Genomic DNA, 20,419 nt, shown 5'->3' on the forward strand with positions numbered 1-20,419 from the left:
ACTGGATTGGCTTTGGGGTGCGCTTGTGAAGAAAAGTAGTCTTGGAATTGTTCTCGTCGTATTTTTTCCCACTAACCGTACTTCTCGTATTCTAGACAATCCTGCGTACAAAATACGGCAATCGTATGGGTTCCCAGGTCTGGGCCACACCGACATCAAGAGACCTACACATCGAAACAGCCACACATCGAGCCAGTCACAGCGACATCAAGACAGCTGCAAATAGAAACGGCCACACATTGAGCTGGTCACAGCAACATCAAGAGAGCTACACATCAAAACGGCTGCACATTGTGATAGCCACACAAGCAGACGTTCACTCATCGAAACGTCACACCGACAGTCAAGAGAGCTCCACATCAAAACCAGACACACATCGAGGTGGTCTAACCAACATCAAGAGACCTGCACATCGAAACGGCTGCACATTGTGACAGCCACACACACACAATGAAACGGTCACACCGACATCAAGAGCTCCATATCAAAACCAGACGCACATCGAGGCGGTCTAACCAACATCAAGAGACCTGCACATCGAAACGGCTGCACATTGTGACAGCCACACACACACAATGAAACGGTCACACCGACATCAAGAGCTCCACATCGAAACCAGACACACATCGAGGCGGTCTAACCAACATCAAGAGACCTGCACATCGAAACGGCTGAACATTGTGACAGCCACACACACACAATGAAACGGTCACACCGACATCAAGACAGCTACACATCGAAATGGCCACACATCGAGCCGGTCAGACCAACTTCAAGAGAGCTGCGCGTCAAAACGGCCACACATTGTGACAGCCACACAAGCAGTCGTTCACACATCGCTGTGTTTTCTGAGCGTGTTTTTAATCCAAACATATCATATCTATATGTTTTGCGCATCAGGAACCGACAAGGACCGGCATGGTTGGCCTAGTGGTAAGGCGTCTGCCCCGTGATCGGGAGGTCGTGGGTTCTAACCCCGGCTGGGTCATACCTAAGACTTTAAAATTGGCAATCTAGTGGCTGCTCCGCCTGGCGTCTGGCATTATGGTGTTAGTGCTAGGACTGGTTGGTTCGGTGTCGGAATAATGTGACTGGGTGAGACATAAAGCCTGTGCTGCCACTTCTGTCTTGTGTGTGGAGTTCGTTGAATGTCAAAGCAGCACCGCCCTGATAATTATGGCCCTTCGTGGTCGGCTGGGCGTTAAGCAAACAAACAAGGAACCGACAAGGAATAAGATAAAATTATTTTTAAAAAGATTTCGGAAATTTAATTTTAATCGTAATTTTTATATTAATTTTCAGAGCTTGTTTTTAATCCAAATATAACATATTTATATGTTTTTGGAATCAGAACATTTGATTTAGGTTAAGCCTATTTTAACATACTGGAAACTGGTAATCTTCCAGTAGGTATTAATTTAGTTTTACTAAAGCCTGCTGGGACACAAGTAATGGGTTAGTGCATTTGTAAACAGGAATCGCTTGACAAGTGGCCCCCTTCATCCCCCCCCTTCCTCGTCCTGATATGGCTCTGCGTAGTCGGCTGGACGTTAAGCAACAAATAAACAAACAAACAAACAAATTTGATTGAAAAATGAAGATTGGTTTGTTTTGGGGCACACATTTTTACTGTGTTGTAGATTTTTCTTTTATGAATCACAAGGTAGGCCTATGAGCTTTTTAAGAAGCGAACAAATCGAGGTATCAACAACTTTTTAATTTGCTTTCTCTATACCATCACAAGATGAGAAACGTTGAATTTACGATAAAAATACACATTTAAACTATTGCAGAGAAGATTAACAACTTTTCATTCAGATATAAATACATTTGATAGAAATCTGCAGTGAAGGAAAGCCTGACACAGAAACTGCAGCCATTCCTATCATAGTCAAAACTGATCTCTTGCATCATTCTTCCAGCTCACCACATGCGCATTTAAAGTTGAATTTAAAAGTATGGATGCTGCAGTCACTGCTCTTTGTGTACGGTACACGGCAGAGTGTTTGGTACAACGGAGCGCCCCCTGCTGCCAAAAATGTGACTAGCCGCGCATGCACACTTGAAACTCCAAGGGGTGTATTGATATTGATTATTAGACATTTGACTTTCTTGATAGTGTAAGGTTTTGGTTTTTTTGAGCTTTCGTGTTTAGTGAAGTTTTGGGTTATAGTTCTGAATCTGTGTAATTGTATTTGATTCGAAACATTTGACAAACACAATGCCGTGTTAGTTAGTTCTCTGTAATTGAATTTGATTTTTAGACATTTGAATTTCTTGATTGTGTAATTGTAAAGTTTGTCTTTGTATTGAGGGATTGTACATTTGTAATTAGTTTTTGATAATTGTACATATGTTATTGTTTCTGTGATTTCTGGCATCAACTAAATTGTTACGATGTCAAGTACAAGGACTCAGGTTTTGTTTATTCTGTATCCATTTACCTGTGAGAGCATAATGAATGTGTACCTGCGTGTGTGAGTGTTAGCATTTCAGTCTTTCTGCTTTATGTTTAAGATTACACACACACACAAACAATTAGTCACAGACAACGTAATCATCTTGGATGATAAATTTTAACAGTGGTGCATATCACAGCATTAAAACATAATGTCTAACTGCGCATGACAAGAACAGTTGCACTCAACAATTATTAAACTAAATTATTAACTAAATAAATAATGGTTCAACACATATATCAAATAACCAAAGGGAAGTAAACGCTCTTTATGCATGTGTAATAGAGTGAGAGTTATAGTCGGAACTCCCGCAGTGGGGCACTGCGGTTATGAAATTAAAGGCCCCTCCTGTTTTTGGAACCGCAGGAGCTTTCTAGTTTGCTATTAGGTAGATTTTTGGTTCCTCTTTCCTGTCATGCTCTCTTTTTCTTCATGAATTCTTTTCTTTTTTCTGCCTTCTTGCTCATTCACCTGTATTTTTTCCAAAAATCTCTTCTCTTGCCGCTTGTCTCGCGATTCATGTATAGTTTAATCTGTTAGTGTTCTGATGTAAGTCCAGCAGTAGATAGGTTAAGCCTATTTTAACATACTGGAAACTGGTAATCTTCCAGTAGGTATTAATTTAGTTTTACTAAAGCCTGCTGGGACACAAGTAATGGGTTAGTGCATTTGTAAACAGGAATCGCTTGACAAGTGGCCCCCTTCATCCCCCCCTTCCTCGTCCTGATATGGCTCTGCGTAGTCGGCTGGACGTTAAGCAACAAATAAACAAACAAATATAGTCGGAACCTTTCTCCTGGCACCTCGGAGAATAAAAAGCAGGTGCCTGAAGAAATGTTCCATATATTTCTCGGTTACTCCATTAAAGGCTGCCATATTCGTAGCATTCATTAATTCATATTGTTTACATGTGCCAATAATGTTATAAAACTGTACCAAAGGGGATATAATAACGATTGGCTGTAGCTTTCGAACACAGAAAAAATTATTTCAGTATTGCAAAGTGGTGTTGATAGTGTCGAATGTAAACAGAACAGTCTCAAACGCCATCTTTAGTTTACGAAACATCAACGGTCTAAAAATAGCCCAAGTCCTGGAGAACTCAGTTGCTAAACAAGGCAATAAAGAATTAATTATTTCTCGTAATTGGTAAGGACTTTAAACCTAAAACTTTGCAGGAAGCTTAATTTATACATCCCCGCAACGATGGGAAAAGCCCTGGAAGTAATTAAACTAATTAAATAGGACTATGTCACCCTTTAAACCATGTCGTATGCATACAGAGCGCAAATTAATTCCCTTTGGTTATTTGATCTCTAAACAACGCTCTGACTTGCGTTGTTTAAAGATGGTGCAACACATAAACAAACCTGCACACACTTCACACACACACCCACTACATGTTTTGCATATTGTATTGGGGTGAATGTCACTTGTGTCAAGGGGAATAATTGCCACTTGAGTTCAAATATGAACAGTGGAACCTTCCTCTACCTGCAAAGTTGAGTATAGGTCTTAGAAAGGAGACTTAAAACAAGATACATTTAGTGATTTACTGGTGTAATGAGCAGAAAATCTGAATAATCTTAAATCTGGCGACTGTAATGGGGGGGGGGGGGGGGGGGTTCGCTTGTATCCAAAAGAAAGGGAGGTAAGCGTTCCAACCCAGGCATTTAGGTCACCTTCGCTAACTAGATGGCTTCAAGTTAGCTTTGGCAACAAAGGATTTCGGACGTCATCGAATAGTCATATTACTGAAGGAAATTTACAGCTGGTGAACGTAGAGCATTTTGGCTCGATTTTATAGACGGAGAGGCTTAAAGAGAATAACTAATTCCGAACCCGAAATCATACCGCAATGGTCATAATTTAGCAGAATTTAGTGTTTTCTGTTAGCAACCAGATGACGCCATTGCTCATGGGTATATGACAACTCCCACGACTTCACCAGAGTCTTTTATCGTTAGTTGCATGTCCGTTCATACGACGTGAAGCAGGCAGCTTATGGCATCTGTGATAAAAGATTCATTATTGCGTCTGGTTATGTTTTTAGGTATACATATCATTGAAGTGCAGGATGGAGTTTGCTCTCTTGCGTCTGCTTTCGGTGATCACGTTGTTCAAAAGTACTATTTGGCAATTCACTTCATTTAAGTTCATTCATAAATAAATAATATACATACATATATATATGTGTGTACAGTCAAAGCTAAAGAGAAGTGTTAAATATAACTTATCAAACTCAGGTCTGGAACGATTTGTGGTCTAGTGGCAGGGTTTAAGCCTGTCCGTTATTGAGCACGAAGTCGACTTGGCGAAGTCTTTATACCGAAAACCTGCAGCTACGGTGAAGTACTAAATGTACTACCCTACTTCACTTAATTGCTCTGTGACGAAGTTGTTCTTTTTGTCAGAATATTGCTTTTTGATTCAAGATGGACGTAGAAATCACACTCGAAAGAGCAGAGTGCATTCCCTTGGACTTTGCGAAGCTATGCTGAAAGCAGTTTAATGAAGTGACAAATTCTCGTGCTGGAATTTTCGCAAAGTGAGCTACGCGAAGTCGACTTCATACAATTAAGGAATGGCTTTAGAGAGCGTGGTCCACGTGGTAGACAGCTACACATATATGTCGCTTAACTTCCCTCTCTAGAAGAAAAAATCTTGTCTACTATTAGGTCAGTACATTTAGTACATTTTACATCAGTGGTACAGTGAAACCCCCCTTAAAAGACCCCCCTATTTAAGACTCCCTCCCTTTTAAGACCTTGTTTTCTCACATGTTCTGTTCATAACCTCTGTAAATTTACCCCCATTTTAAGAATCCCCCCTTTTTAACTTCATTTTCTCAGATTGTTTTCAGGTCTTATCACCAGCGAAGATACTATTAGCCTGAAACTATTAGGAGTTTTTAATTAACACTTCATGCAATCTCCAATCACCCTACGACCTTCCTATTGCCCAACTTTTGAAAGATTATCTTTGTAAACAAATAAACGAAATTTGAACTACGCAGTGCGGATGATGTGTGTCGTGGACGACCCATATGGAATTATGTAAGGAATTTGACGCTGTTTATCCCTATTCGGATAGCGTGGGTCGTATACGACCCATACTCTGCAAAGAGGCGACAAACGTGTATTCCTATTCGGATGGCGTGGGTCGTGTACGACCCATACTTTTTACAATGAATCCTTCTTTGGAAAGTATGGGTCGTACACAACCCACATCATCCAGACTGTGCATTCCAAAGCTTGATCCGGTGAAGGTTAAAAGAGGGGTTCCACTGTAGCATAATAGTGACCAAACAATTGCACTTCATTCCAGTTTTCTATTAATTTCCTACTCAGTGCTCTTCCCTGGAAGCGACTGGAGATCTTGCTGACTGAGAATGCCAACCTGCTGGTTAATTATATTTATAGTGTCATCACTTTTCACAACCAGCTCACTTTTCACGTTCTCATCATGACACATCTTGGCGTGAAACGCCAGGCTAGTCTGGATCTCAAACTCCAGTCCACAAGCACAGCGATACTTGTTCTCACTGTGATATTTCCTGCGGTGCAGCTTGTAACTTTTGAGACACGAATACTTCTGTCCGCAGTCCTCACACTGATACGGTTTCTCGCCAGTGTGTCGCCGCATGTGTCTCAGTAATGCATGTTTCATGGAGAAACGGCTCGGGCACTCACCACAGCTGTACGGCTTCTCGCCAGTGTGGGTTCGCGTGTGCTTGAGGAGGTTTGTGCTCGTGGATAGCTTGACCCCGCATATGGTGCACGGATGCCGCCGGATGCCTAAATGGACGGTTCTGACGTGAGTGACTAGCTCGTTCTTGGAGCAGAACCTGTGGCTGCATTCGCTGCAGCAGAACTCTTTGCCGTAGTGTTTCTGCATGTGTCGTCTCAGCCCACACTTTCTGGCAAACTTGGAGCCACAAATCTCACATTGCTGCATTTTTTCTTTGTGTGTCAGTAAATGCTGTCTCAGACAACCTTTGTTCTTGAACGCTTTGGTACAGGGCGGGAAAGTGCAGACAAAGGGGCTGTCTTTGTTGTGGTATGTCATGTGACCCTTCAGGTCGTCCTTTTTCTTGAAGATTTTGCCACAATTGGAGCACAGGAAGCCCTGCTCCGAACCACCATCTCTGGAACCTTCCCTGAAGTGTCGCTTGACATGGGCCACAAATTCCTTCTTGGTCAGGCCAGGGTAGGGCTTCTCACACTGATAACAGTACCGATCCTTCTCCTTGGAGTGTTTCCGCTGGTGTCTTGCGATCTCGCACCGTGAAGAAAACAGGTGATCACACTCGGGACAGCGCTGCTGGCTGGTGGTCAGTCGCATGTGTCGGTACAGGGCTTTAAAGCGCGGGTACGTTCTGGTGCAGGCTTTGCAGTAGTACGCACCTTCACCGTTAGAGATCAGCTTGTCGTGACTTCCGAAATGGGATTTACATTCCTGGCTGGTTTTGAAAACCTCCCGACACAGCGGACAAACAGGTACAGCTGGCTCTCCGTTGCTTGTGAATGTTTCTTCCCCAGAATCCACTGCCTCTTCCCCGTCACTGTCAAAATCTGTTTTGAAGCTAGAGTCTAAAGTTTCAGCCACACGCCCACCATCATCATTGTCATGACTGGAATCAGAATCATCAGACGCATCCTCTGCAACTTGGTCCCCACTATTACTGTCATCCATATCAGTAACGTCATTTTTCGTTAAATCTACGCCGTCTTTCTTAGTTGGGTCAGGTTCAGATTTGTGTGAAGAATTGTTACCAATTGAGGACTCTGCAGCTTGGTTTGTGGTGGACGTATCAACCTGGTTTGTAGTGGAAGTTCCATCCTGACACGGAGAATCAGTGTCTGACTGAAGGCAGTTTGAGGATGAGGCGTCACCGCCAGAGCTCAGAACTGCTGTTTTCTGGGAAGATACTTTCAAGCGGTTCACCTTGGAATGAAGTGATGACTTTCCGCCCTCTTTCTTTACCAGAAGCAATGATGATGATTGGGGTGAGGATTCTTGTTCTGCAAAGAGTTGACACTTGGCGCAGAACAGCGCAAGTAGACCGTTACACTGCTTGCAGTTTTTTTTGGTCCCAGGGTTTTTTTCATGGAAGTATCTGAAACGAAACAAGAAGAGCAATATTAATGTACATGTATGCAGACATGAATTGCTTACACAATACAGGTTACCTAGAGTATATGCCGATAGGGGAGAGGAGAGCAGCACTTAATGAGTTGGATGAAGAGACAATTGTGGGCTTTAGTTTGTTGAAAATGTCTGAGAATACAGAAGCGCAAAAAGGATGCATACATTTATGTTTTGAACAACATTGCTCAATATCATTATCAATTCCCGCAAAAGATAGATTGCTCATATGTTCCAACTCGCATCAGTAAACCACTGCAACTTCTTTCGTTCATGGGCTGAAAATCCCATGTTCACTTGTGTTTTGCATGAGCAGGGTTTTTACGTGTATGACATACGCCAAATTCGGTGGAAGATTGCTGGGTGCGTCCTCTATAACACACTGAACTCCAGGGTTTCATTTAGTAGTGCGCCCTGCGCCATTGGCGCATTAAATCTGAAAATGTCCCATCACAATTTCCATCAGTGCGTCAAAGGGAGCATTGAGATTACGTACCACTGCGCCACCAAATGTACACTTTACATCGTATTTGTACACACACACACATACAGAGATAACACGATATAGCGTCTTATTCTCAGATGGCACCATATTGCACCATTTTGCAACTTTGGTCAAAACGCGTACAGGCCTCTTTGTAGCTTCTTGCCTTCGACTATGTCCCATCAAAATTTGGTCGAGGGGGACAAGTGTCCCATTGCCTTTTTCTCCCTGGTTTAAAACCCTGGAACTCTGACATAGAATACAGGATCCATGTGCACTCAAGTAGTCTTATGCTTGCGTTTACACTTGAAGGGGGATAAGTTGACCTGGAAGATCAGAAAAATCTCCACCGGGATTCGAACACTCAACCATCAACATGGGATGCCAGCATCATATGCACTAGGCCATTGACATTGTCAGATTTTGCCTGTCGAAACAATGCAACAAAGCTGGGAAAGCTGTCCGCGGCCTTGTCGCAAACCACTGCTATTTTGTGTGCATAAAATATCTTGACAGTCATTCATACTAACACTATGTTATAATTTGCCTTATTTGGTTTTTGTGGCATTGGGTAGTGATTTACTGGCCATGCAAAACTTCTGACAGATTATACAGTGACTTTTTTTTAAGTTATACTCACTCGGCTGGCCATGCAGTTTTGAGATTTGGCAATCCCTGGTGTGTTTGTGTGTATGTGATAATGTGTGTGTGTGTGCATAGATCATAATAGATGTGTGTGTGTACAGTGTACTTGTACTTGTGCAACGTTGTATACAAAAACCTGTTCGCCGATCTTGGTATGAAAAATAAGCTGCTGTGCGCGGGCTCTAGCATAGGCAGCTTGGGATGTATATATTCCTAGAAGAGTTACAGTATGTGTCTAGTTTTGACTTGAAGGAGTTGACGGTGTCGACTGCTACGACATTGTCTGGTAGGCTATTCCAGTCAATTGAGGTCTGACGAATGACGTATCACAACGTGCGCGGTCGTCCTTGGCGGTCAAGAAAGCCGCGGGCGCCGCCGCGATCATTGCGCAGACAACACTTCTAGACCGCCAATATTTTTTGTGCGCATCACGTGCTCCACATAAATCGGCCGGAAACGAAGCAATTGGAAAACCTGGATATCTCGCTTCCAGTCAATATATCGTGTGTGTGTGTGTGTGCGGAAGAGAAAGACAGACAGGCAGAAATTACTGTTTCTGTTGGTCTCTACTTCAGTCAAACATCCATTTATAAACAAAAGATACAGAACCAGAATAAAGGATGAAGTGAAATCAAACGTTCGTGTTACTACTACTTGCGACACAATGATGAATTTGGATTTTCTTATTACTCACAAATTAAGTAGGAATGTGGCAACTTCCTCGTTAGAAGAGATGCCCTCAGATGTTCCAACGACAGACCAGCGGCTTATGATATCTGGCTCGTTTAGGGCAATGCTCGAAGAATTGGTTTGTTGTGACGATTCCTCGTCGTGTTTTTTCCTGCTCATCCGACCTGAAGCTTTAACCTGCGAAAGACGACGTTTCGAGGATCTCTGTCTTTTGTGAGGGCCATTCGTCGCCATCTGTCCAAGCCTTCTTTGAGATCTGGCTCAAACCTTGAGCAGATTAGTCTTCCAGTCCCAGACTTACTTGTCAAGCATCCGCATCGAGGACACTAAAGCCAACCGTGCAGATCAAAGTCTTCTCAAACCATTTGAGAATATATTGTTTTGAGATTGAACAAACCCGTTCTTAGCTGTCTCTCATCCTAGAAATGTATGCATCCACTGAAAAATACATTGTACTTATTAACGTTCAGTATCTATTTGTAATCAAACTGATCTGGGTGGTGTTTTTATCTTTCACAACTTAACGCACGTTTATCTCGAAATGAAATATGAATCGCTTGAATCCAGATTGGAATGTCTTTCTACCAAAACTAACTACAACACCCGGAATAATTCTCAACTATTACACAAGTAACAAATGATCACTGTTAGCATTATATATAACCACGTCATGTCCTAAATAGTCGCTAGTACTGGGGACAGAAATAGTAAGTTAGCCTGTCAAGTTAGTCAGTCAGACGGTGCAAAAACTTAGCACATAACCACGTCATGTCTCAAAATAGTCACTGGTACTACTGGGGGCAGTGATAGAAATGTAGCATAGCATAGCTATGTGCAAAATCTAAAAAGTTGATCTGCGCAATACAAGCTCACAAATTAAAAAAAGATTCTATTGTTTGCAAAAAATGGTGTCCAACAAGTTGCAGTAACGAATATTGTTTGAATCACTTTTGCTGCGTTTAAAAAAATAAAAGTATTATTTTCTTTATATATTGATTTTTTTCTTCTTTTTATTACATTTAGTCAAATTTTGACTATGTTTTAACATAGAGGGGGAATCGAGACGAGGGTCGTGGTGTGTGTGTGTGTCTGTGTCTGTGTCTGTGTCTGTGTGTCTGTGTGTCTGTGTGTGTGTGTCAGAGCGATTCAGACCAAACTACTAGACCGATCTTTATGAAATTTTACATGAGAGTTCCTGGGAATGATATCCCCGGACTCCCGCAGTGGGGCACTGCGGTTATGAAATTAAAGGCCCCTCCTGTTTTTGGAACCGCAGGAGCTTTCTAGTTTGCTGTTAGGTAGATTTTTGGTTCCTCTTTCCTGTCATGCTCTCATTTTCTTCATGAATTCTTTTCTTTTTTCTGCCTTCTTGCTCATTCACCTGTATTTTTTCCAAAAATCTCTTCTCTTGCCGCTTGTCTCGCGATTCATGTATAATTTAATCTGTTAGTGTTCTGATGTAAGTCCAGCAGTAGATAGGTTAAGCCTATTTTAACATACTGGAAACTGGTAATCTTCCAGTAGGTAATAATTTAGTTTTACTAAAGCCTGCTGGGACACAAGTAATGGGTTAGTGCATTTGTAAACAGGAATCGCTTGACAAGTGGCCCCCTTCATCCCCCCCTTCCTCGTCCTGATATGGCTCTGCGTAGTCGGCTGGACGTTAAGCAACAAATAAACAAACAAACAAATATCCCCGGACGTTTTATTCCATTTTTTCGATAAATACCTTTGATGACGTCATTTCCGGCTTTTTGTAAAAGTTGAGGCGGCACTGTTGTCACAACCCGAGGTTTTAGAGATGCAGGAGAAGCTTAAACAGGCTTTTTGTAGATACACGAGATGATGTAATTGTTATATGTTTGAGTGTATATAATAATGGTGTTATTTACAACATAAGCATTGGAGTCCAAACACTATTGTAGAATGTATGCGTGTGGGATGTGAGATGCTTTACGCCTGTAACTTCGCGTATTTGCAAGTTTGTGTCCGAATCGTGGAACGGGCTATAGTCACCCGGTAACGCGCGGTGAACAAACCAGGTCAAGCTGCAGAAAACGAAAGTTTGTAAATATTTGTTGAGCACAGTCGTGCAAATTAAATAATGTTCATTTCACCTGGTAAGATAATATAGTGTAATGCATAAATTATATTATAGCGTATCTATAGGCTATTTAGTAAGAGAAGCATTAACATAGTCCGGGTCAGCGGTGTACGAATACACTTTGGCACCCCGTCAGCGAACTAGCACGGTTTTGGTTCAGTGCTACCCGAGAGAGTCAACGGTACGGTTGCAGACGTACTGGCGGGCGCGAGTACTCCATCACCCGGCGGTTTTTTACGGTGAGCGTTGTCATTGACTTGGCGGGTGGACTATTGTTTCGAATTGCTGTGGCTGAGTAGATGTCGTTGTCTAATGTTTGTTTTGTTTTGTGTTTACGTTTCAGTAGTGTTGTAATATTGTGGGACACGATGATTTTGAAGCGTGTTTATGTCCGTGGGAATGTGCACGGGAAATATGAGAATTACATCGACCGGCCCATTACTACCTATTCGTATAGGGAGCCTCGGGATTTACATGTATATTAATGCATGTTTGGGAAGTGATATGCGGTGAACATACAGTGGAATTATATGTGTGTAATTATTTGCACATAACTGTTAAATATTCGTTTACACGGAATATCACATTTTATACAAGATGGCGGTCTACTTTCCGACAACTTTTGTATCCTTATGTTATTGAGCATGTTGTTTTATACCTTCATATTATAGTGTGTAATATTACGCGGGGAGTTATCATACATGTGGGGATATGGGTGTTGTGTCATGCAATTTTGGTTGCGTAATGTAATGTTAAAGTTGGATACCACAATCTAACATTTAGTGAACGTTTGTCCAGTTATTTGTAACATATCACATGGCGTATATGGTCATGACAAATACAATAAGTTTATAGGTTTAAGCAAACTATAAATCTATATTGTGAAGCCCCGTTGTATAGCTAATGTATTAAATAATTATCCTTTTCCATACATGGTTACTTGGTGTAAAGTTTCGATCTTGATGTCCATCGGTATGATGCGCTAAAGGTTTGCATCACCGATGAACACCAACACAACCATCGATACACGCCAGGTAGCTAGGGATGTTATTGTTCAGTATTAACGTGCTGATTTTATTTACATGCAGTTGGCCGGAGAGAGAACGGAGGAGGGACGTGTGTTCACGTGAAGGCGTTGAGATCTGGACAGATGGGACGCTGTCAGGAGGCGACTACGGCTCACAGCAACGCAAGAAGAGCGGCGTGGGTTACTCCGACCAGTAGATTCCACCCAGAGTGTACGCAGGACCACCAGAAGACAGCATGAGGAAGGAGTCTGGTCAACTCTACATGCCTAGGAATCTGGGGAACAGCTCCGAAGGACTGGAGCTGGGTTCGACGTGCTTAGGCAGTCGGGGACTCTTCTAGGGGGTCGGAATCAGGAAGCTGCGGCCTTCTGAGGAGGGAAGGACATGTGAGGCCTTGGTGGGCGTTGTGTATCCCGAAAAGCTAAGTACTCTGTCGTGGTTAAATCATGTGTCTGTGTTCGTGTAATTTGGTGATGCGACCTTATTGAGCGCCGTATACTAACAGGCTATTTAACCATAGGGGGGGTGCTTAGGACTGGAGTTCCAGGATAATTTCATGTGAATTCATGTGTTGTCAATTTTCGTAGTATTTGTAGAGTGTACACGTTAAATGTGTGGATGTTTCGTGCATAAATTTGTGTTTATTATATAAAGCTTGCAAGTTACATGTGGTTCCTTTAGTCTTTTTATACACAGTGATGTCTGTCTCCACTTGTAAACTTTCTTGGGTGTGCGTTAGTGAGTGAGGTGTATGTTTGCGTGTGATCCCAAGATTGCTCAATCTTGTGGAGTTAAGTCGTCACGTGTCAACCTGTCACACCCTCATTTCAAGTTTCAATCAAATTGATTGAAATTTTGGCCAAGCAATCTTCGACAAAGGCCGGACTTTGGTATTGCATTTCAGCTTGGTGGCTTAAAAATTAATTAATGACTTTGGTCATTAAAAATCTGAAAATTGTAAAAAAAAAAAATATATATATATATATATATAAAACGATCCAAATTTACGTTCATCTTATTCTTCATCATTTTCTGATTCCAAAAACATATAAATATGTTATATTTGGATTAAAAACAAGCTCTGAAAATTAAAAATATAAAATTTATGATCAAAATTAAATTTTCAAAATCAATTTAAAAACACTTTCATCTTATTCCTTGTCGGTTCCTGATTCCAAAAACATATAGATATGATATGTTTGGATTAATAACACGCTCAGAAAGTTAAAACGAAGAGAGGTACAGAAAAGCGTGCTATCCTTCTCAGCGCAACTACTACCCCACTCTTCTTGTCAATTTCACTGCCTTTGCCACGAGCGGTGGACTGACGATGCTACGAGTATACGGTCTTGCTGAAAAATTGCATTGCGGTCAGTTTCATTCTGTGAGTTCGACAGGTTGACTAAATGTTGTATTTTCGCCTTACGCGACTTGTTTGTTTTTCTTTGTCTGTCTTAAACCCTATCTTTTGGGATCTTTCATTTGAAATGCGTAGTTCTGTTCAGTGTCCTACAATAATTGGCTGATGAATTTACATTCTAGGGAATGTATTTGTTCACATATAATGAAAGTAATCACAATGAACTGAGCTGTTTTTGTTTTGTTACTTTTTTATCCAGTCAAAAATAATATAAGATTGGTGTGCGTGTGTGTGTGTTTCATTGTGTGTGTATGTGTGTCTCTGTCTGTCTGTCTGTGTGCGGCGTGCGTGAGTGCGTGCGTGATAGGGTGCGTGCGTGCGCGGCCGTGAGTGTGTGTGTGTGTGCGTGCGTTCGTGCTTGTGTGTGTGTGTGTGTTGTAAAAGGCATCTTGACCACGTCAAGGCGCCGGTTCTGACAATGAGTTGTAAGCTTATTACCAAGACAAAAAAAACTAATAGGGACGTACAAATGATTATTGGGTAGTTCAAGTGTACGAAGTAGTACTAATCAGGCGGAAATGAAAACTTTTCAAGGTCTAACTCCAAGGTTAAGAAAGTTGCCGCCCCTGGTTACACTGTTACGAACTCTCGTACCCATTCAAGCATCGTGGCACACTGACAGTCACTGGAGTCGTTTTTACTCATCCAACTTTATTCATTTTGAACAATCATTTTAACGTCAAGCATTTAAACACTCAACAGGACACACATACACACCAGGTTAATAATCCATTTGTACTCGCTGACCCCCCCCCCCCCTCAAAAAACATGCACGCATTCACACCAGGGGCGGATTAGGCGGGGGGGGGGGGGGGGGGGGGGGGGTTACAGGGGTTCCGCCCCCACCGCCCCCCCCCCCCCCGGGCTGTCCCAAAAAAAAAGATGACACCAGTTGATCATGTTTAAAATCAAGGATAAGCCATAAATTGTTCATAAAATAGGTAAAACTCTTCAGCTTCAGGGGGGCCTCGCCCCCCAGACCCCCCAACGGGGCCTTGCCCCTGTACCCCAGGTTGTAACCCCCCCCCCCCTCTCGGCGCTTAACTGCTCCGCCCCTGTACACAGTGACACAGATACACACCCACCCCACCCCCTCACACACACACACACACAACACAGGTACACTACTTGCATATATGCCTGTTTGACTGTATAACTTGAAGCAACAAACAACGTGTGCATACACATAATTATATACGTGTATAAACAATTACTCATATGAACTGTCTTATAACAAAATAATTGCAAAACTGTTGTACTCCATCTATAACATTCAATCCGGTGTCATTTTATCATCCAAACCTTCTATGCCATTAACCTGTTGCACTTTTCGATTAAAAAAAATACGGATTGTATTCACTACCTGATGTCACCTGACCGCCCCTCCCATACGGGTACCCACAAAATCGACCTAATACAAACGTAAGGGACCAATTAGAAAATGTACAAAGGAACAGTTTGGCAACTTTTACAAACGAGGAGAAAGTCATTTCAATTATCTACCAAGAAAATATTGTTTTGTGTGGTTATCTTGCGTAGTTCTTATGTTATTGATACTGATGCAAGTGTCGCGGATTGCATGAGCGGTCGAAAACAGGACAGTTTTCAGGGGTGCCACGACAACAAGCCATGCACTTGAAACTTTCAGGGTGTTATGCCTACATGCGAGAAGTAACTTGAAATATCGGATCTTTCCAGGTGTTTGTTTAGTTGCTATGCAATCTTCCGGAAAGTGTTTTGAAACCTGTAACAGGTTTGTTGACTAACATCCAAAATATTCACTACTTTGCATGCTTTAGACAAATAATTGTTACAAGTATTGCCAGTTTCATTTTACTATGACCACTGGCGTAAATGTGCTAGTCTCAGGGCCGGACCAAATGAGTTGTAAGGGGGGGGTTCCTCCTTTTTTGGGGGGGGCAAATCAGCGAAGTGGCAAAGCCACAAGCGCGCGCCTGCAAAGAAGGCGCGCGAACTAGGGGGGTCCGGGGGCATGCTCCCCCAGAAAATTGTTGAAAAACGGTTAAAATCTGTGCAATCTGGTGCATTCTGGGCCTTGTTTTGAGGGTTAAGAGCAGCATTGTTTTGGTGCTAAAACTAGTAAAAAAAAAACACACACTCAAAGCAAGGTACATGCTTTTTCCAGGGGTGGGGTTCCGGAACCCCTGGAACCCCCCCCTGGGTCCGGCCCTGAGTCTTGTAAAGACATGTAAGGAAAAACTGGAACGTTCATGCTGTTTTCCACAGACAGTGATTATCGCTGCGTGCCTCTCAAAACTATCGCTGCGTGCCTCTCAACCTGAAACACTGTGCGGTCACGCATGACTGCGCATCGCTACAGCACAGCATAGTCATCAAGAAAATGTCAAGCGTGTTGACAGGACAAGCAAATTAACATCAGTGGTCATACTCAAATGAAACTTCAGCATTACGTGTATCGACCGTGTGTCTGCATGCATGCGAAGTCATGATTTGGCGGGGTGGTAAGACGTCGGCCTCTTAATCGGAAGGTCGAGGGTTCGAATCCCGGTCGCGGCCGCCTGGTGGGTTAAGTGTGGAGATTTTTCCGATCTCCCAGGTCAACTAATGTGCAGACCTACTAGTGGCTTTCGTGTGCACACCCAAGCACAAGACCAAGTGCGCACGGAAAAGATCCTGTAATCCATGTCAGAGTTCGGTGGGTTATAGAAACACGAAAATATCCAGCATGCTTCCTCCGAAAGCGGCGTATGGCTGCCTTAATGGCGGGGTAAAAACGGTCATACACGTAAAATTCCACTCGTGCAAAAAACACGAGTGTACGTGGGAGTTTCAGCCCACAAACGCAGAAGAAGAAGAAGAAAACATCAGTGGTCATACTCAAATGAAACTGCAGCATTACGTGTATCGACCGTGTGTCTGTATGCATGAGGAGTCATGATTTATTAGGATGCAAGTCCATAAGTCTATGATAGGCTTTAAAACTTTTTCAAGCGATTGCATAACATCTGAACAAATACCTGTAATGATTCTTCGTTTTAACTTCGTGAGCGTGTTTTTAATCCAAACATATCATATCTATATGTTTTTGGAATCAGGAACCGACAAGGAATAAGATGAAAGTGTTTTTAAATTGATTTCGACAATTTAATTTTGATAATAATTTTTATATTTTTAATTTTCAGAGCTTGTTTGTAATCTAAATATAACATATTTATATGTTTTTGGAATCAGAAAATGATGGAGAATAAGATGATCGTAAATTTGAATCGTTTTATAAAAAAAATTATTTTTTTACAATTTTTCGATTTTTAATGACCAAAGTCATTAATTAATTTGTAAGCCACCAAGCTGAAATGCAATACCAAAGTCCGGGCTTCGTCGAAGACTACTTGACGAAAATTTCAACCAATTTAGTTGAAAAATGAGAGCGTGACAGTGCCGCCTCAACTTTCACAAAAAACCGGATATGACGTCATCAAAGACATTTATCAAAAAAACGATAAAAACGTTCGGGGATATCAATCCCAGGAACTCTCATGGAAAATTTGATAAAGATCGGTCAGTAGTTTGGTCTGAATCGCTCTACACACACGCACGCACGCACGCACACACACACATACACCACGACCCTCGTTTCGATTCCCCCTCTATGTTAAAACATTTAGTCAAAACTTGACTAAATGTAAAAAGAAAGTAAAAAGAAGCTTGTATGACCAGTATATCCATAAATGGTTTACAGAAATTGGAACAAAAAATATGTTTTGGAATTATCGAATGTTTAAAGATATTTTTGCATGTGAAGACTATGTCACACACCTGCCATATCAGCAATGTGTTTCAATGATGAAGTTTAGAACATTAAATAACAATTTGCCTGTACAGAAAGAACGTTATCTTAACATCCCGAGGTCAGAAAGAACTTGCACCAAATGTGTATCACAAGACATAGGTGATGAATTCCATTATCTAGTTGTCTGTGATTTTTTCAAAGAAGAAAGAGCTGAGTTGTTACCACCTTACTATTGGAAAAAACCTAATGCACTTAAATTTAAAAAGTTGTTTGCTACTAAGAAAAAGAAATTGCTAAAGAATATCTTGGACTTTATTAATAGAATTTGTAACAGTTTTTCATAATTTTTAATATTGTTTTTTAATTTTCTATATTAGCATATATTATGATTGTATTGATTGTATTTATTGTTCAAAATGCCCCCAGGGGTTATGGACTAATAAAAACTTGAACTTGAACTTGCAAGAGAGCCAAGTGAAATGCCTTTAGTGGCAAAGAAAGTTTCAATGAAATGAGACGGGGATGAATTTTTTAGTTGGGGTACACAATTTGTTTGCTTACTTTAGATATATGTCGGACTGACAGTTAAACAAATACGCGTAGAGTGATACCTGTGATCAAAGGACACCCTTGTGACTAGCAAAACGTGTCCCTGCGTGATACGTACATTGCACGGGCGGCCTTTCACGAGGGAGGAAACTTTGGTTACACAAGTTCGCAGACAAGCGTACAACAACTTCGAAGCATGCGTAACAAGGCTGGATCGAAAAGGGGGGGGGGGGGGGGTAGGGGGGCATGGTGGGAGGGGGGGGGGGGGGGGGCTGGGTTCCGGAATGTCCCCTCTCTCTCATACAGTAGGCCCAGCCATGCATGTGTACGCGTATTACCAAAAATTATATTATATGATGTCTTTGATTTGCCCTCGATACCACTGCGAACGTCAAACTTTAATTTCATTCATGATACTTGATTTTTATCAAGCGTCCTTTATTGGGAGGAGACCGCTCTTTGGAGAGGCATGGCACTATACATGCACGACTGTGTTTACAACACTGACAACAACACATATCTAAAGCCGTACTGAGCGTAGGTACTGCACTCAAACCTGATTATACTGGTTTACATTAGCATGGTTTCATCATTTGTATAATAAGTCATCCGTGGTCTTCAGTATTTTAGGAGGATAGACTACCCAAGATCGAACACCGGCCCGGCATTCCAAACATATCATGATCCTGGTTTCATGGAAGTACGATTTCTTCTCTTCTTCTTCAGCGTTCGATTTTGATGGCCGTACTGAAACCTCAGTCGGAGGTGGTCGCAAGGTGAACAGTCTTTCGGAGGTCGTCGACAGGTCCGAAGAGTCTGGCATACAGGGGTGTATCCTATGACCAATCCTGCTGCCTTACTGTGGGTGCCGGGTGTTTTTTGCTTTTTTTAGAATTAGCACCGTTTTATCGTCTATGTGTAACAGGTTATCCGGGGTCGTTATTTGTAGAGGATGGAATCTAGAATGAGCACCGGTCCTGACAGTAGACACAAACCGCTGCTAGCCGCGTTAAAGACGTAGGCCCAGGAAAGCTGCTGCCCCGGTAGATCCTGGTAGTTCTTCCCGAACACAGTCACCCCTGCCACACCAATACCCCCTGCAACATCGTCATCGGATGGAGTTAATAAATCAGAGTAATATTCACATTAGATGTAGGATCAATACTGAGCAAGAATGGTAATTAAGTTAGATGGGATTTTCTATGGACAAAACCAGAGCCTCGATCAATCCAACAAGATACACAACACATAAATATAACAATGGTGTAGCCTAACTACGAACCTACCGGCAACAAGAGCGAACTTACCGGCAACAAGAGCGAACCGTCTTACCGGCAACAACAGAAAACGTACCGACAACAAGAGAAATTAAGCTTACCGGCAATGATGGAACTGACGCCAGCTGCTGTCTTCGAGTCTATCTGTTCGTTCGCACACCTGTCCGCCTGTCCGTCTGCCTACCTGGCTGTAAGTCGGTTTGTATGTCTGTCAGGCTCTCGGCCCTGCCTATCTGTCTGCACTGACAAGAGAGAACTTACCGGCAACAATGGCACTAACGCCAGCGGTTGTCTGCCAGAATTTATTTTACCCAAGCTGAGTTGTCTTCAACAAGAGAAAACCTACCGGCAACAATGGCACTAACGCCAGCGGCTGTCTGCCAGATGGTGTGCCCCAGGTTGGCCCGCATCAGCCCCGTGACTATGGCCACCAAGACGAACACTGTGGCGGCGATCTCCAGGCCTTGTACTGCGCGGAACCATGATGCGTGATCTGTGGACACAGTGGTGACAGTAGTTATAGTGGTGGTAAATACGGTAGTTAGTAGTGACTATTGCCGCCAAGAACACGAATACTGTGGCGGCGATCTCAGTTGAACGATTTCATGTGTTGTGTATCAGTACTAACGTCGTTTTCAACCACGAAGGTTATATCGCGACGGAGTACAAGTACTGAAGTAGTAACAGTAGTAGTAATGTTTCTGACCAAACCACTGCTGTTTAACGTCTGGGCTTCAGCTATGACAGAAAAAATATCATTAACTTTTTGTGTTCATACTACTACTACTACTACTACTACTACTACTACTACTACTTCTACTTCTCGTACTTCTACTACTACTA

The 20,419-nt window shown here is 42.2% G+C and overlaps 2 protein-coding genes and 1 long non-coding RNA gene across 4 annotated transcripts in view; 1 reads left to right on the plus strand and 2 right to left on the minus strand.

The window, feature by feature from the left end:
• Positions 1-5,354: 5,354 nt before the first annotated feature.
• Positions 5,355-9,734, minus strand: LOC138980046 (zinc finger protein 852-like). Its single transcript, XM_070352840.1, has 2 exons — positions 9,431-9,734; positions 5,355-7,578 (listed from the first exon to the last, which is right to left on the minus strand). The coding sequence occupies exons 1-2, from the start codon at positions 9,658-9,660 to the stop codon at positions 5,802-5,804; spliced, it is 2,007 nt and encodes a 668-aa protein (XP_070208941.1). The 5' UTR covers positions 9,661-9,734; the 3' UTR covers positions 5,355-5,801.
• Positions 9,735-11,204: 1,470 nt separating this feature from the next.
• Positions 11,205-13,543, plus strand: LOC138980047 (uncharacterized). The gene is made up of 2 exons (XR_011460222.1): positions 11,205-11,769; positions 12,619-13,543. It is a non-coding gene; the product is annotated as an uncharacterized lncRNA (long non-coding RNA).
• A 5,022-nt stretch (positions 13,544-18,565) lies between these two features.
• The window catches only part of LOC138980049 (uncharacterized), an 8,210-nt gene continuing 6,356 nt past the window's right edge, over positions 18,566-20,419 (minus strand). For both annotated transcript variants that reach the window (XM_070352844.1, XM_070352845.1), the window contains exons 3-4: positions 19,923-20,069; positions 18,566-19,396 (exon numbers count right to left, since the gene is read on the minus strand). In XM_070352844.1, the coding sequence (XP_070208945.1) occupies positions 19,239-19,396; positions 19,923-20,069 (305 nt within the window). In that variant the 3' untranslated portion in view covers positions 18,566-19,238. The remainder of the gene's footprint in view (positions 19,397-19,922; positions 20,070-20,419) is intronic.

Source organism: Littorina saxatilis, linkage group LG11 (assembly GCF_037325665.1).
Source record: "Littorina saxatilis isolate snail1 linkage group LG11, US_GU_Lsax_2.0, whole genome shotgun sequence".
Classification (NCBI taxonomy): Eukaryota; Metazoa; Mollusca; class Gastropoda; order Littorinimorpha; family Littorinidae; genus Littorina; species Littorina saxatilis.

Coding starts and splice junctions, on each gene's coding strand:
- LOC138980046 (XM_070352840.1), bottom strand. CDS start 9,660: ATGGCGACGAATGGCCCTCACAAAAGACAGAGATCCTCGAAACGTCGT. Junction 7,579..9,430: donor GCCACATTCCTACTTAATTT/GTGAGTAATAAG, acceptor GTTTCGTTTCAG/ATACTTCCATGAAAAAAACC.